Source organism: Panulirus ornatus, chromosome 38, assembly GCF_036320965.1.
Source record: "Panulirus ornatus isolate Po-2019 chromosome 38, ASM3632096v1, whole genome shotgun sequence".
NCBI lineage: Eukaryota > Metazoa > Arthropoda > Malacostraca > Decapoda > Palinuridae > Panulirus > Panulirus ornatus.
In genome coordinates, this window is record NC_092261.1 from 11,394,727 (window position 1) to 11,413,386 (window position 18,660).

General features: G+C 41.2%; 2 protein-coding genes across 10 annotated transcripts in view; one reads left to right on the forward strand and one right to left on the reverse strand.

Annotated features, from left to right (window-relative positions):
- Pldn (biogenesis of lysosomal organelles complex 1 subunit pallidin) overlaps positions 1-18,660 on the forward strand; it is a 110,666-nt gene that overhangs the window by 52,333 nt on the left and 39,673 nt on the right. The gene's annotated exons all lie outside the window — the stretch shown is intronic.
- The window catches only part of Ctl2 (Choline transporter-like 2), a 90,433-nt gene that overhangs the window by 47,567 nt on the left and 24,206 nt on the right, over positions 1-18,660 (reverse strand). For 2 of the 9 annotated variants that reach the window (XM_071684652.1, XM_071684654.1), the window contains exon 2: positions 10,479-10,635. The exons of 4 other annotated variants lie outside the window; for them this stretch is intronic. In XM_071684652.1, coding sequence (XP_071540753.1) covers positions 10,479-10,506 — 28 coding nt within the window. In that variant the 5' untranslated portion in view covers positions 10,507-10,635. Of the gene's footprint in view, positions 1-6,416; positions 6,838-10,478; positions 10,636-16,983; positions 17,137-18,660 lie in introns of those variants that run through there. 3 more of the 9 variants (XM_071684659.1, XM_071684658.1, XM_071684651.1) reach the window with 2 other exon arrangements.

Below are 18,660 nucleotides of genomic sequence, written 5' to 3' on the forward strand. Positions count from 1 at the left end.
GACATGATCTGTCCCTACAGCACTACAGATATCCATTCACATATCTCAAGTCTTCATGCTCTTGATATAACTTCCACAATGAAGAAACTGAACAATTACTGCTCGACTGTCCTGAACTTGCCCCATGTAAGACAGACACACATCACCACACTTTATGATCTATGGTCCAATCCAGTGGACCTGGCAGACTTCCTGAGCACTGCAGGGACCCTGCAGAAGAAAGGAGTTCCTGGGGTGGGATGATAGATTAGAGTGGTACCACTAGGAATGAATGAAGAAGTGACCTCATTCAATCACATCCACTCTCTATCTACCATGTATAATGCAAAAAACCATAGCAATAGCTTTCTATCTGCAACCAAGTCCAAAAGACCTTTCCATGGTTTCCCCTACTGCTTCATATGCTCTGGCTCAGTTAACTGACAGCATGTCATCATTTATAAACCATATCACTTCAATTCAGTCTATCCTTTGCATGCCTTGTACCCTCCTGCATGTTCATTCCCCAAGCCATCAATGCATCTTTCACTCCATCCTTCCACGTCCTCCTTGGTTTCCCTCTTTTCCTTGTACCCACAATTCTGATATACATACTGTATCCTCTTAGTCATCCTTTCCTCACTCATCCTCTCCATTTGTTCAAACCATCTAAGTATAGCCTCTTCAGCTTTCTCTTATATACTCCTCTTACTACCACACATCTCTCTTAACCTGTTATTACTCATTTGATCAGTCCTTCTCATACCACATATTGTTCTCATTCCTGACACATTCACTACATCCATTACATTTTTGTTTTTAGGCCCAAGTCTTGCATCCATACAGCTTCGACTCTGTCCTTAAAGACAGTGACCTATATTTCCACGTATTTCTCAGTGCACTCAAGACTTTTGCTCCTTTTCCTTCCCTGTGGTTCATTTCAACTTCCATTGTTCCATTTGCTGCTATATCTGCTCCCATGTATCTAAAACATTTACTCTGCTTGCTCTTAAGTTCTCTCCAGTCAAACTCACATTCTAAATAACCTGTTTTTTCATGCTAATCCTAAGCCATGATTTTATTGGCATTTATACTCAACTTTCCTCTTTCACACTCTCCTAAACTTAAGACATCAGTTTCTGCAGTTTCTCACTTACATCTGCCACCAGTTTCATATCATCAGTAAATAACAGAATGCATACCTGTTCCTTTCCCAAAACCATTGCATTTACCTCCATCGCCACCCCATCATAAACAAATTAAACAGACATGGTAATATCACACACCCCTCCCTGCTGACCCCCTTCACCTTTAACCAATCACATTCCTTTCTTCCTACTCTCATGCACACTTTACTCTCTTGATAAAACCTCCTAACTGCTTTTAATAGCTTTCAAACAACACCATATATCCGTAGCACCTACTACAGAGCATCCCTATCTGCCTGTCATATACTTTCTCCAGATCCAAAAATGACACTACAAATCCTTCAGGAAGGGTGGCCGTTCTAAACCCCTAATTGTCATCCTACTGCTATGATATCTACCATTTCCAAAGTCTTTGAATTTCTCCCCAACTTCCATATCCTTAGACATCTTGAATCTCATAGTATTCTCTCTGATCACCTATGATCCAAAAATGACACTACAAATCCTTCAGGAAGGGTGGCCGTTCTAAACCCCTAACTGTCATCCTACTGCTATGATATCTACCATTTCCAAAGTCTTTGAATTTCTCCCCAACTTCCATATCCTTAGACATCTTGAATCTCATAGTATTCTCTCTGATCACCTATGAGATGAGAGCCAATGGTGATATTCTTTCCTATCATACCAATGTCTGGTCATCATCCCTGAAAGTTTTTGAGGAATGCTATGTAGTTGCCCTTGACACATCCAAAGCTTCTGACAGGGTGTAGCATCAGGGTCTCATCTCTAAGTTCCCCTCTTATAGATTCCCTATTTTCTTTCTTCCACAAATAACCAAATGCACTTTTATGCTGATGACTTAACACCGTATCCCTCCACATCCTTCAATTCTGCTCCATCTTCACTCGATCTGCATTTTGTCTTGACACAACTTCCTCATTAAACTTGGACAGAAATCTCAGTGGGGTAGACAAAATCTGGTCAAGTTCATTGCCTCCAAAACCCAGTTTCTAACCATCTCTTTCGAAAATTCTCCACAACTTTCTTCTTTCCATTAACAGTTCTCTAATTCCACCTCTACTCAGTAAGCATACTTGGTGTTGCTATAACATCCAATCTATCTTGGAAACCCCTCATTATGGAAACAGTTATGTTTACCTCTAAGAAACTGGGAGTCCTATTCAGATGTCGCTTTTTTTTCGGACAGTTGATCTGTTTATAATGTAAATAATAATTACCTCATTTCATTTCTAAAGGCACCTGCAGCCCAAGGCCCAAGGTTTTACTCCCAAATGATACAAGTACGTCAAAGGTGACTTTTCACTCGCATTGCAACGTCGAGTAGGTGCAATCCAGTGAATCTCTCTCTCTCTCTCTCTCTCTCTCTCTCTCTCTCTCTCTCTCTCTCTCTCTCTCTCTCTCTCTCTCTCTCTCTCTCTCATTTAACCTGTACAGGCCATAGGCAAAGGCATTGCAAGTGCTTTTGTATAACCCGAGTCCATGTTGGTTACTTACCGAAACTCAAGCATGTCATAAGAAAATTATTCTGACAGCCTCCAAAGTTGAGACTACAGTGCCTTGATTCATGAGTCTGCCAATAAAAAGTCACAGAAAATTCACATGGTTTATAACAAATGCTGATCTTTGTTTTTTCCATGGGAGTGATTTTTGTTGTGGGGCTCTGTACTATATACAACAAAACTAAGCCACGACACAGGAAACTATCATGATACGAACGAGATAAGTTATATTGAAACTTGACAGTGTTACACAAGGTTTTGTTATCTCAAATGAGATTCAAACAAATACGAGTGTCCCACATTATCAGAGGGATTGGTTAGGGAAAAATTCATTTCCCAACATTGAACAAGGCTTGTTCATTCCTGTCCTGTTCATCAATATCAGCCTTAGCTTTATTACACTTAATTCTATATCTACCTTTTAATTTTGGTACGTTTTTATAGATCAATTGCGCTTTAATAATCCCATGACAAAACAGTTCAATGCGAACCTGTCTGAGAAACAGGGAGGCCATAAATCGCTGAACTGAGAAATTATCGCATTCCCAAAGTTCCTGAATGCTTATGTTGGGTTCCCCTGCTTCGTAATAAATAACTCATGTAGTCAAGGTACATTATATTAAGGGTAAAGTACTGTGTACGTGGGTTGACCTATTTATACCATGGAGGCGGAAGTGAGTCATAGGACAGAGGAAAGGGCAAAGGTTCTGGGCACGATGAAGAATGTGTCGAAAGAGAATGTTATCTCGGAGGGCAAAAATGGGTATGTTTGAAAGAATAGTAGTTCTAACAATATTATGTGGTTGCGAGCCTTGGGCTATAGATACGGTTGTGAGGAAGAGGGTGGATGTCTTGGAGGTGAAATGTTTGAGGACAGTATGTGGTTTGATCGAGTAAGTAATGAAAGGGTTAGGGAGATGTGTGACATTGAAGTGGTTGAGAAAGCAGAGGAGGGTGCGTTGAAAAGGTTTAGACATATGGAGAGAATGAGCAAGGAAAGGTTAACGGCAAAGAGGATATGTGTGTCAGAAGTGAAGAGAACAAGGAGAACCGGGAGACCAAATTGGAGATGGAAGGATGGAGAGAAAAAGATTTTGAACGATCGGGGCCTGAACATGCAGGAGGGTGAAAGGTATGCACATAACAGATTGAATTGGAACGATGTGGTATACTGGGGTCAGTGTGCTGTCAGTATATTGAACCTGGGCATGTGAATCGCCTGGGTTAAACCATGGAAAGTGTCTGTAGGGTCTGGATGTGGATAGAGCTGTGATTTCGGAGCATTCCACATGGATACTCGTGTATGAATATGAGCGGATGTGGCCTTTCTTCATTTTCCTGGCGCTACTTCGCTGACGCAGGTTGCGGCGATCGGTGTAATTGAGAAGAGAATGTATGTTACCTATTTTTCTTGCCCAAAACTGTGGTTCTAAGGGTATTTAGTTTGTGTTGTTTTAGTTGATGTTCTTGTGCTAAGTGAATGCCATGTGCTCTCAGTGGACTGAACCTGGGCATGTGAATCGCCCGGGTTAAACCATGGAAAGTATCTGTGAGGTCTGGATGTGGATAGAGAGTTGTGGTTTCGGAGCATTCCACATGACAACTCATGTATGAATGTGAGCGGATGTGGCCTTTCTTCATTTTCCTGGCGCTACGTCGCTGACGTAGGATGCGGCGATCGGGTGTGATGGAGAAGAGAATGTGTTATCTTTTCATTCTTGCCCAAAATTGTTGTTCTAAGGGTATTTAGTTTGTGTTGTTTTAGCTAATATTCTTGTGCTAAGTGAATGTCATGTATGTGTCGTATGTGATGCAAAGAATGGTTAGTGTTTTATTCAGTGGGAGTTGTCCGTTCAAGGTGACCGGAGGGTGTGAAGACTTCATAGGAGACGCATTCTGTCCTTGGCGAGCGATTATATCTATCTATACACACGAATAAAGTGCATATGAACGCGCACCTTCATAGAACATACAAACCTCCAACAGCCAGGATCGAACCCGTGACCCCTGTGCCAGAGGCCGGAATGCTACCGCCAGGCTGTGGGTCAGGGACATAATTTAGCGGTAGCATTCCCGCCTGTGACACTGGGGTCCCGGGTTCGATCCTGGCTGTTGGAGGTTTGTATAATATATATATATATATATATATATATATATATATATATATATAAAGTGTAAGACGGGAGCAAGTTTTCTCTAATGCACATGGAATTGAATAAGACAGCATAAGAAAGATTAATAACTATATATGCTGTCGTATTCAATTATATATATAAATATATATATGTATATATATATATATATATATATATATATATATATATATATATATATATATAGAGAGAGAGAGAGAGAGAGAGAGAGAGAGAGAGAGAGAGAGGATCACAATAGCGCGTGATCAAGTATATTCCTGAGTCCACGGGGAAAATGAAACACATTAAGTTTCATTTTCCCCGTGGACTCTCTCTCCCTCTCTCTCTCTCTGTCTATCAATCTATCTATCTATCTATCTATCTATCTATCTCTCTCTATATATATATATATATATATATATGTGTGTGTGTGTGTGTGTGTGTGTTATTCCCTCTTTTACGCTTAAGCATGATAGCGTCCAAAATATAGATGACAGTCGTAGAGGATAAAAAAAAAAATCCTCATTTGGCTCTTCTGCTCCTTCATTTGGAAAGTAATAAAAGGGAAGATTTCCTTCCCCGCTTCTGCTCCTATCAGTCGCCTTTTACGACATGGAGGATTATAGAATAGGTAATATATATATATATATATATATATATATATATATATATATATATATATATATATAAATTTGCTAACAACGAGGAAAATAAAACACGGTAAGTTCCCAAGGGCACTTTCGCATAATGATTGCATCGTCAGGGGTGATACAAGAAAGAAAACTCAGAACGGTCAGTTTATATACAAAATAGAGTCGGAGCTAAGACGCCGTTGGTACACAAGTGTTTCCGGTTGTTGGTGGTCGGGTCTGTCACCATACTTGCCATACAATTTTATGATGTGGACAAGACGGATTTTGCCTACGACAAAGCTATCCAGTTTGTATAGACCACTAACACTCACGTTGCAATTCTTTGTGTATCTAATAAGAGAAGATTCATTGATATTTCTCTTGTCGAGTTACAGTTTATAACTGAATTATAACGTATTCCTTGCGTGTCGTAGAAGGCGACTGAAAGGGGAGGGAGCGGGTGGCTGGAAATCCTCCTCTCTCTTTTTTTTTTTTTTTCCAAAAGAAGGAACAGAGAAGGGGGCCAGGTGAGGATATTCACTCAAAGGCCCATTCCTCTGTTCTTAACGCTACCTCGCTCACGCGAGAAATGGCGAATAGTATGAAAGAAAAGATATATATATATATATATATATATATATATATATATATATATATATATATATATATATATATATATAATAACTGGTGGTTCTCATTGCTAAACAGAGCTTATGAGAATTCTAGAATTGGAAACATGTCCAGTACGCGGGTGCCTTAAAGTAGGTGTTATTTCATTGGTTGGCACAGTCCTGAGGTCTGCCTCTCATAGTGACCATATAACATTTAATTCCATAGGAATAGCAAAGACACATAAGTCATAAGACCCGAAACTAAGATTATATAACTTCTAGATAAATGACAGTGACACTTAGTGTACCACAATGACCCACAGAACATTTTCCACACAGCTGACTGCTCAGTACCCGCGCAGGAAGTTCTGAAACTGCACAACTGAATACCTACCTTTCGTTTTTTGTTGCTGCTTCTTACCCATCCTCGCGGAGATAATGTTTATCTTAAAGACTTGCACTAGCAGCGGTGAACACTGTCGACAGTAACGCTTGTTAACTTGAAACTGAGTAAATGATTATTAAATTTCCTAGTACGGTGGGAGTTCATGTCACAACACTACAGGAGAAAGGCCGCACGTCACATCCTGCTAAAGGTTTTAGTAGTTTACTAAGCGGGTCCGTATGTCCCGCTGTAATAAAATAACTTTCATATTATTCACTAAACACAGCTCTAAACAGGAGACTAAAAATAAGCACGATAACTATGAATAACGAAAGCAGTAATTAGGTAAAAAAAAAAAAAAAAAAGTAGGCGTTCCACTGGGCAGAGAACTGGCTCCGTCGACTGACAGCCAACACTAACGGCCACAGAGCAACTGACTAAACCCACCAGCAACAGGGCGCATTAAGTCTCGTTGTGGTCAAGGCCAGTCCACCCGCCCTTGTGTACAAACCTGCGTTACGCATTCATAACCGTTCTTAGAAAATGAAATAAAACGGACCTAACGTTTATTTATTCTGTTACATACATCAAGCATTAAGTCATACAATACATCTGATTATTGGAGATTAAGGCCTTCATGATTAAGAATACACCCCTTTTATTATTTTTTTTTTTTTTTACAAGGTATCGCATCAAATTGTATGTAGATGAACCTACGAATGACCACCGTGGTCCTACTTTTTACCAACGGTTCAAATTTGGTCGAGAGTGATGCGAGACATTCCCGTGATGGCATCGCCAACACAAATCAAAGACAGCGGACTTAAACATCATAGTGAAACACACTGGATCGATCACCTTGGGGTTAGGTTTAGGGAAATGGGTAGAATCTTCATGTAATCCTATCCTTTTGTCCAGATTCACTCATATTCACATAACACCTGGCCCAAATATAAGACTGTAGCCGGGCAACACTTCTACACCTGGAGAACTGTTCGCTCACAAAATACCCATAAACCGGAGTAAAGGATAACATCTAGTAGCGCACGAAAACTGCCCTGGGTATTTCAACGAGTTTCAGAAACGTTAAACTGGAATCAGAATATTTCATCCTCCAGCATCTCGTACATTTTGCTTGCATGGGATTAAATCGTTTTGAGACGTAGGTACATGTACCCCCCCCCCCCCCCACACACACACACACACACACACACACACACCTTCAGGTTTAAAAATCACTTTGACGACGTCGATAGGAAACAAATACATTCACTTGGGAACCACAGATCATAACAAGGAGCTAGGTAAAAAGGCTGTTAAAAAAACTCGTGAAGTGTTGGTATAGGGTCAGTTTATCAGAACAAGTAATAACTGTAAATGCCGGTGGTTTACAAATGTTTTAAAAGTGATTTCATAATAAAGTTTGAGATGGGGATCTTACGAGTGTCGAATTCTCTCTTCGTGCTATACAAATAAGTAATTAGAATGTTTCCTAATTCCCCTGCATTATAAGGCTCTGCATTCATTTCTTCACAGGGGTAGAACAGTGCTTGTGGTGTTGGAGACAGCCTTTAATCGGCCTTTGTCCATGCCTGGACGATAATAAAATAACAGATTTAGTATATTAATCCGTTTTCCTTTTAATACGAGTTCGGCAACATCCATTTATTATGAGCTCAGTAACATCCTCTTCCTTGTAAAATGAGCTCGGTAACATTCGCATTCATTTGTTATGAGCTCGGTAACATCCACTTCCTTGTAATATGAGTTCATAACATTCGTATACATTTACTATAACCTCAGTAACAGTCGTTTCCTTGTAATATGAGCTTATTAACATTTATCTGAGAAAAAATCTTGCTCGAGTCTTTAGGACGAGTAACTGAGTATAAAAAAAATTACTTTGTCGTTAGCAGTTAAGTAGACCAGCATTATGCTGGTTCAGATTCCAAACTACATACCGTGATGGGTAACAGCATGTATTCTTATATCATCTTCACTCATTAAGATAACTGGCCTGCAAACTAACCCAAACACAACCATCTTAGGCAATACCCAGGGAGGATGTGGACCTAACTTAACACAAAGCGCCACGGACGCACTAACAAGGCTTGCCTTTACACACCCCATAAAGAAGTACTGTGCTGAAGGAGCTCATTATGCCTCGCTCCCCCCTACTTTTCTCCATCTCTCCACTCCCTCCCTCTGTCCCCCGTCCCTCCCGTCCACAACCACGGAGTACTCGCCGCAGGGTTTGTTATCATGCCTGTCTCCGCGTCGTACACACAAACCCAGCCCGACTCCCATAACACCAGTTCCCTCCATTTCTCTCCCAACACTCACCGCACCTCTCAGGCTGCTTCTTCAAAGGGTATGAGAGACAATAGCACCTTTGATCACTTGGAAGCGAACTTCCGCATAGCTAGAAGACCCTTTGAAACCTGATCTAGAGCGTAAGATAGAATAAAAAGTGCAATATATATATATATATATATATATATATATATATATATATATATTTTTTTTTTTTTCTTTTTTTTTTTTTTTTCAAACTATTCGCCATTTCCCGCATTAGCGAGGTAGCGTTAAGAAAAGAGGACTGGGCCTTTTTCGGAATATCCTCACCTGGCCCCCTCTGTTCCTTCTTTTGGAAAATTAAAAAAAAAAAATATATATATATATATATATATATATATATATATATATATATATATATATATATATGATACCTGGACCACTTTCATGGGGTTCCTGCAGCTTTGAGGCTTAACCATAGTTACGAACTTCCGTCAATTTAATTTTCTTTAGCTTTTCCGAACCGACAACAACAGACCGGTCTATCCTACAGATACAGTCGCACTCTTCACATTCTCTTATTCCGACATTCTTGCTCAATCTGATTCATCTCTCTCTCACCCCAAGACCCCTTATGATCGAGTACCGCAAGGTTTCAAAAACCCTCTGTTGTGAATAATGTGTATCTTACACACACACACACACACACACACACACACACACCTCTTTCGAGAAATGAAGTCCTTCTCTTGCAGATGTATCAGCATTACAGAACTAAAATGATCCACCTGATACAACACTTACTCTGCGCAGGGAAGTACTCTACAAGTGCAGGGAAACATTAGTAATTTGAAGATCCCTTTAACTAAGAACTATTGAATTACTAACAGCTCTAGGAACTCACTGACCACATAATGAAATGTATGAAATAGTAATGTAAATATACCTGTGACTAACCGCTCTAGGAAACTTACTCACCTCAAAACGAAATATATGAAAGGTGACGATGCCAAAAGAATAAACATAAAAAAGCGTCGTTTTCCATACGAAATTTTGAAAAGTTTTGTTGAGGTTCCATCAAAATATAACCCTGTTTCTCAAGTTGATGCAACTGTTTGTCACGACGTAGAAATATGGTACTGGAGCAACAAAGAAATCCTTTTTGCTATCGTTCTTTTGTGCCTTCCTCTGAAACATCCTGTGTTGGTGAGAGCAGCTTGTGCAGGGCTCTGTCTGTCTGTCTGTCTGTATGCTGAATACACAACATTAATCCTCTTGCAGGGTGGCTAAAGAATGGCTGATCTGTGCATTATATGTTGAAAGATGGCTAAAAGAATGTCTAATCTTCCCTACTATATATGTTGAAGGATGACCCCAAGAATGTGAAGAATGGCTGAAAGAATGTTTGATCTGTGCAATACATGGTGAAGGATGGCTAAAAGAATGTCAGAACTCTGCAGTATATGAAGAATGGCTAAAAGAATGTATGACCTCTGCAATATATGTTTTTAAGATATTCATTCTGAAGGCACGTAATTAATATCCTCTGTAATGGCGATCGACATGTCTGCAACACCCAAGAACTTAATTCCTTGAGCAAGACGGTATGATTTCAGGGTATGATGGCTTTGCCTCTGAGCTGATCTTTACATATCAAAGGCCAAGGTGTCATACCCAAGTGTCGTACCATCGTACCCAGGGGTCGTACTATAGGGCTCAAGGGTCGTTCCGTTCAACTTAAAGCATTTGAGATTAAGTAAAGATCTTTGTACTTACCATATTCCTTGTCGTCGCTCTGACCCATGTTTCCGTTCCCTTCACCAAGGCTTCTGTTGCAGAGTAATACACTTCCTCCTCCGCACTACACTTTTTTAATGTTTAGGTTTAGCACAATTCAGTATTGTTTCACAAGCAAGTCACGAATATTTGTGTCCTGAAAATGTAATCCATTATATCTAAAAAGTACATTCAAACATTTGTGCACCACACCTCTCTTTAAATATGATAATTATCACATAATACACAGTACCCCAGGTAAGACCTGGAGCAGCAGGTCCGGAACAAGCAGCCGCACTATTTCCAGTTCCGTAAAATACCATAGTAAAAACTAGGCTTCACAAGAGCCAGTGCGTCAACTAACGACGCCGGGACAAGGGTATCGTCGCTGACGCCCGCAGATGAATATGGTTTGCATCGGAGCCTCACACCTTAATACAACACCCCGCTGAACGATCGTTTGCATCTGGCGAAACAGCGCATCACGTCAGAAATTATCGGATACACTCGTAATAAACCAACAGCGTGAGACCTACGGCTCGGACGGTGGTGTCCAGCAGCAGGAGCTTGGATCACACCCACCCGGCGTGAAAGGCAACACTCACTCAACTGTCCCATACCTTTCACACTGATAAGGCTTACCCAAGGCCTCATTTAGGCTAATCCTGTCAGGAGTGAGAAAACTGATCTATCATAAAACCACTCAACGTTTACAAGAATCAGTAAATAAAGTGGGCATACGAATCTGTCTTCACATACGCCATTGTTGTTTCATTCCTGTTATCACTCTTGTACTGGATATTACCCGAAGCTTAATATAGAGGTCTTCTTCCTTCAGAGCTCCGGCTGAGCCCAAGCTACTGAGCCAAGTTATTGGTTGACCATGGTGCTGGAGGTCGGGACCCGCAGACCCACGTAACCACTACAGCTGCCAGTGACTATGGTACACCGTAAATACTCATTCAAGGCCCTCTGAAATTTCTCTTACCATACACTTTACATGGTAATGGTCCTGATGCGGGCAATGTTATGAATAAATAGTCTTAGGCTTTTCTCTTGTGCTTATCGCATCTTCTGATTTTTGTGGCAGTACCGTAAAGTCTTCCATGTCTGTCAAGCCATTTGGGAATTATGTTAATGAATGTGGGATGAAAACCATACCTTCCATGAATTTCCAAGTAAAAATGATGGTACATCTCTCCCCTCTGCACTCCATTGCAGCTCAACCTTAGTTATTTCAGTCTTTTCCGGTGGTTCAGATCCTTTACCGCGCGGATGTGGTCTATGAAAGATCTATTCACGCTTTCCGCTTCTACAGTTTCGCCCGCCCATGTGATGTTACAACACAGCTTCACTATTCGTGAGGGTATTAGTGCTTTTAAAGGCGTCATGGAGCCTACCATCTTTCTAGAAGAGGCAACTACCATGGCTTTTTGTTCGCTTTAGGAGTAAGGTCTTCCACACTATTCGTTCGCGATAGGGTGGGGGTCTGTGGCTCTCTGGTTTTGTTCCGTTATCTAATTTTGTTTTCACTCTCCTTACCGGGGAGTTGGAACTTTTCTCCGCTGAACAGCATGTGTTTGGTGGCCCAGCGTAACACTTGATGCCTGTATGCCAATTTCTCATGGTCTTCCATTGATGAGAGTTTCATACCTATTCTAGTATCATCTACAAAAGGATGTTATGAATCTTTTGGACTGATACTCACTTCTGTGGTCGATATGAGGCTGCAGAAGAAAGGGGGTTTGTGCAGTTCGGGTTCCCTGGCGACATGAGCTTTCTCTACCACAGAGGCACCGGATTTACTACACATCTCAGCTGGTGTGTGACACCTGTGTCAACAAGAGCAAGTGACCCATTCCGGCCAGCCACCAGCGGGACGCATTACCACCTGTATAACAGGAAGTACAGTACAGTTTACATTCGCCACACATGGTGATTACTCCGAGCTTAATATCTGCCCTCCGCTTGCCAGTCATCGGATGATTACTTCACACATACGTCATCCTCACGTGTTCTCACAGAATACAGCTGATTAAGAGAAATGTATTTCATCAACGAGACTGCTATGGTGTTCCGTTCATTCATTATGAAGACGAAACTCCTTGACTCCTGACAATCTTTAGGAGCCATCACAGGACAGACAACAGTAAGGCAGCTGTTACTTCCCCTCCTGTGGTGTGGTGGGGCAGTGCGGGATAGTGTGGGTCGTAGGGCTGAGAAACGGAGCGAATGCGAGGGCAAGGCAGGAAAAGACCTCCATGAGTCCTCACTGATAACATATCAAGGGAAATTGTTCGGCAGGGTGTTACGACACCAAGGGTACCGTTCATCTAGGAATAACTTACGTTATCAACAGCACTACACGACCTGTAACCGAGTCATTAACACATCCCTTACACGACCTGCATCTGGCTCATCAATGTAATATCATATGACGAGGTTTACATCAACTAACATGTAAACTTAGACCCCAAAAGTCAGTCTTATACATGGCTAATTATAATTAACCTAAGTGAATACAAAGTACTGAGGATGGGGCACATTGAGAGGTATGAATATCATCTCACAAGGAAATGAGCTAAGTCACAGGAACCTGTAACAGGTGTCTATCGCCAAAGTTCCATATTAAGAAAATAGCAAAGGAGGCGAACTGTCTTCTGGTAAATATTAGAATAGTATTCATGTATATGGTAAAAAAACAAACTCAGGAACTGTTTACTTCCTACTTTGGGCCAAAACTAAAATGTGCTCAAGTTTGATCACAAACGGCATCACAAAAAAAAAAAAATCTAACAGCGAAAGTCCAGAGAAAGGCAACAACATCAGGACCAAAAGTAATACACTTGAATTACAGGGTAAGGTTAAAGACCTTAAATTTGTCTACCATGGACGAGAGAAGAGTAAAAGAAGACCTAACCACAATGATGTCAGCAGTGAACAGTTCTAAAGATGCAAGGATGGAACAACCAGGAGCCATAACATGAAATTGTTATATGGAAAAATGCAGTTAAATATTTTTATGATATAAAAGTAGTGAACGAATAGAATGAGCTGAATCTGAAACTGTGAATGTGGATAGCATACGTTAAGTTGAAGAAGTTAAATTGTAGAGAAATAGGGCACCACGAATGTAGAACTTCTGCCCGTACAGTGCAAATAGGTATTTACACACGGGCGCTCTCATGAGCTTATCAGGTAATTAGTAAGATAGAAGGAAGGTGACTAAGCAGAGGTATTACTTTTATCGTAGGGAAAGCCCTGACTGGAGTGGGTGACTCACGGGAGAAGCAGGCAGGTGGTCATAAGCCAGTCATACTAGCAGACACTACCACGCAAAGCTAGTTAGGATGGCAGTATCAGACGGAACCTGCCTCTTTACCAATAGAATACTGATAAGGCTCACTGAGGTGAAACTATATTATTATCACCGTTTTGTAAATCGCAAAAGACTGATTAGAAATGAAAAGGAAAAAAATGAATTAATAGAAAAATTCTCTCGACAAATAACCTCGTCACAAATCCGTACGTCCCATGTTACCTTTTTTGTTCTAGTTATGCATGAACAACTATTGGTGTGTGGAGGAAGAGTCATGCTAGGCATACGTCGCAAGAGTTTCCATGCTCTAGGCAACACAGGACTTACGACGAGATCCTTTCAAAAGACTGGAGTGCACAGCGTAGCTCTCACAACAGGATGATTTGGGTTACAAAGAACGAGTTTTATTTGATACGGGCTGTTAGTTGGTATGTGCGAGACGGAGAGACCGTGCGTTTGTGGACTGCAAACCAGCAGAGGCCAAAAGAAGAGATAGCCACCTGGGTAGAAGGAGTGAAACTACAGCTACTATAGTGTTGGCAGCTGTCCCTAATCCTTCCGATACCCAGGCAGGTAGTACCGGTGATATATCTCCCAGTTCTTAACGCTACCTCGCTAACGCGGGAAATGGCGAATATGTATGAAATATATATATATATATATATATATATATATATATATATATATATATATATATATATATATATGGATGAAACCATGACCTGATAACGTTCGATAACACTTCGATATTGCGTTACCAGTAAACTGTAATGTAACGTAGGAGTAAAGTGTAAAGTATGATGTAGCGTCATTATTAAATCGATGTATTGTTCGGCATATACCATGATGTAGCGTTATAAGTAAATCGATGTACTGTTCGGAATAAACCATGATGTAGTGTTAGAGGTAAACTGATGTAGCATTGGGTGAGAACTATATCATAGTACTGGATAATAAAGTTATATTAGGTTCAGAATATTGTGTAAACTAAGTCGCACTTGTACTGATTAATAGTATATTGCCTTGTCGACCACAAAACACTGGTGCAGTCGTGACCAGCTGTTCTAATGAAATTTATTTCAAAAGTATTTTCAGATCCAGGTCTTTATTTCTATCGACCACAGAGGATACCGCATGTCTACTTATGTATGCTGTCACTTGGTTATACCGGTAATATGAATAGCTGTACCACGGGTGCTCAGTCATTCTACAGAAAGTTATAAAACCATGTATTTTAAACCCCGCACATGAAACCCCAAGCACCCAGCTTGAAGTCCGCCTTGAATTCACTCCAGTTAGCTCCTTGAGTACTACGGTACGACCTTTCAGCACGACGGAATGACTGTTAGGTGTGCGGTAAGACGTTTGACTTTATGGGTCATATTAAGATTAAAAGCCAGGCTATCATAGCCAAGAATAACATCATCGTTGCTCATAGTTTGCTTGCACAGTCGTGTTTTATAAGTTAAATGTTTTTTTTTTTTTTAACCAGTAGATAAAACAATTGCAATTCAAATTCCAGATTGATGATCACTCTGAAAAGCATCTTCTTACATGCGATAGTATAAGCTACGTGTTACAGAAAGCAACAGTCTTTCTGCGTTTCAGTGAAAAAATATAGAACGGGATCAAATGAAACGCAACACAGCTCGTCGTTGAAGCGACAATCCGGACACTTGCGCTGACGTCCGGCACATATTGCAAGCTCCCCTTACACTCCACATTGTTTAGATGTGTATAAATGAATAAAAATTGGTACGTCTGTAAACAAATAATAAGAGGCACGAGTCTCAAGAGTTGCCACAGGGCGGGGATTTGAGCCACGAATACAGATGCAGAACTAAAAATAGCATCACCCACCTGTTGACAACCCAGCCGCATCTCCATGGTAACCTGGTCATGGCCCATAAAGCTCACTTTCCGCTTCTATTCCCACAACACACACACACACACACACACACACACACACACACACACAGCCAGTAAGCTAAACCCGATAGCTCATAAATGGTAGTTTATTACTAAGACATGAACATAAAACACCTAGTTTTCTTAATACCAACGATAGGCAATTGATTCTATGCATACAATACCATAAGAATTGTTATGCAAGGAAGGACCCAGTAAATATTATATATATATATATATATATATATATATATATATATATATATATATATATATATATATATATATATATATATATCCCTGGGGATAGGGGATTAAGAATACTTCCCACGTATTCCCTGCGTGTCGTAGAAGGCGACTAAAAGGGGAGGGAGCGGGGGGCTGGAAATCCTCCCCTCTCGTTTTTTTTTTTTTTTTTTTCAATTTTCCAAAAGAAGGAACAGAGAATTGGGCCAGGTGAGGGTATTCCCTCAAAGGCCCAGTCCTCTGTTCTTAACGCTACCTCGCTAATGCGGGAAATGGCGAATAGTTTGAAAGAAAGAAAAGATATATATATATAATATATATATATATAATATATATATATATATATATATATATATATATATATATATATATATATATATATCACAACGAAAGTGGGTGTCTTTTTAAAAGGTGTCTCCCGAGTCTATATAATATCTCGGGTGCACATCATCACAGAGGACATTGGATGTCACCGTCAAGTAACAAAAAAATGGTCGTCATATTCAGTAGAGAAATTGCTATCCGGCGGCCATAATTATTTATTATGAGGATCCAAAGAGATTTGGTAGAGATGGTCGTGATCGATTCTCTGGCGGGCTGAGGGCGACAAGCTGCATCATTATTAATGCCTCGACATGAACTACCCGTACCAGCCAGAGGGCTTAGTAAGTGAGCACAATATCGGGCACGCACACCACCGAGATGGTCATCTCTTAACATTATCGTCATTGCTACCATTGTAATTGTTATCGTATAACACTAAAGCCCGTTCTCTATCTACAAACATAAAGTCGATATTCAACTTCAGCTGACCCTTTACAAATATATATAAAGAATGAGAAACATTATTAGGTGTTACAGACTTATCCACTTGAGTATGACGACTTAACCTGGAGTACGATTACCTCACCCATTATACTCAGGGGTTAAGTCTTCATACCGATCGGATTAAATTGTCATAATCACTGGGTTAAGTCGTTGTTCTCAAGGGTTTAAGTCGAAGCACTTCAGGAGTTAAGTCGTCGTACTTACTGGGTTAAGTCGACACATTTATCAGGTTGAGTCGCTGTTCTCAAGGGTTTAAATCGTTGTAAGGGGTAGGTCGACGCACTCAGGTGGTGTTGTCGTCGTCGTACCCACAAGGGTTGGTTACGCTCGGCTCTTATCGCATGACTCTCGACGCCACCGCTGCTGAACCTCTCCGGCTACTCTTATTTCTACCAATACCAACAACATTAACGCCCTCTAATATCACCTGTAACCACATACTACATATACTGCAGTGCGTCTGTCAGTGTAGTGAAACACACGTACCCAGGATGAAAACAAACCCACAGTTACTTATCCTACCTTTGTCCGAGCGTTCTCACTGCCTCCCTTCCCCCACTCCCCAGAACACACACACACACACACACACACACACACACACACACACACACACACACACACATTACGTCATCAGAGCAGCTGGTTTTGCCTCGCGCACCGAACTTGTCCTGGGCACCGTGGCTTCAAGCTCACCCACTCACTCACCACTGCCATCACAAAGACTTTTCACGGTAGCGAGACCTGAACGTCTATAAGGGCGATGAACTGGCCTATAGAACTCGCGCTCAAAGGACATTCTGTCCTCCTCAAGGGTTATCTCGTCGTTTATACGGGATGAATTGATTAATAATTTCAATGATCAACGATTCACAACTGACGCCATTTGATGTGGACGTGACATCTCCAAACCCTTCCGACGGACTCTTAGTCTAGTAGTATGAGTTACATATCCGACAGCGTCATCGTGAGAAATTCAGGGACCCTATGACGTTGAAGCTCAGCGTAAATCCCCGAGACTTACTCCTTGCCTAATGAACGTCAGGACCATAATAACGTCGGTAAAATGCTCAACCCGATACCACGTGATCGTAACGCCCGGAGTCCGAGAACCGGTCTCCTTCACCTTCCACATTACAAAGAACGTCAAGAAAGAGAGACACAGAGAAATAAGGAGAGAGAGAGAGAGAGAGAGAGAGAGAGAGAGAGAGAGAGAGAGAGAGAGAGAGAGAGAGAGAAACTCCGAAGCAAAACTGTCATGTTACTGTCAATAAAGCTTTAGGAATGTTGTGTGATGTAAGGCACTCTGAGGATCGAACCCACCGCCCGTTCACGCTTTCAAGTCCTCACAGAGCCACGACCACAGGTCCCTGCACATCCATACCCAGGGTTAACATCCGGGGCGTGACAAGGTTATGACCAAGGGCATGACAGGGTTAGCACCAAGATAGTGACAGGGTTAACACTAAGGGCGTGATATGGTCAGCTCAGCACCATGGGTGTGACAGAGTCAACTGAGTAACAGGGTCAGCATCAGGAGTGTGACTGGGTTAACACCAGGGGCGTGACAGGGTCAGCTCAGCACCAGGGGCATGACAGGGTCACAAAGGGAGAATAAGACAGGCTCAGGTTTGTTGGTTAACTGAATTTTAGCTAAGCCTGTCGACTTCCAGAGTCAACTTTAGGTCGTCAACATCAAGCTATAACTAAAAAAGAAAAAACTGTGATATTTCCTTCAAATATTCAAGACAGTCCAAATGCCCTGAGTACATACATCGCCTCCTTGGGAATCACGTATGCAGGTGCAACACAGTCTGTCATAGTTGCCACATACCGCCAAGTAGACATACCTAGATCCACACGATGCTTCACTTCGCCACGTAT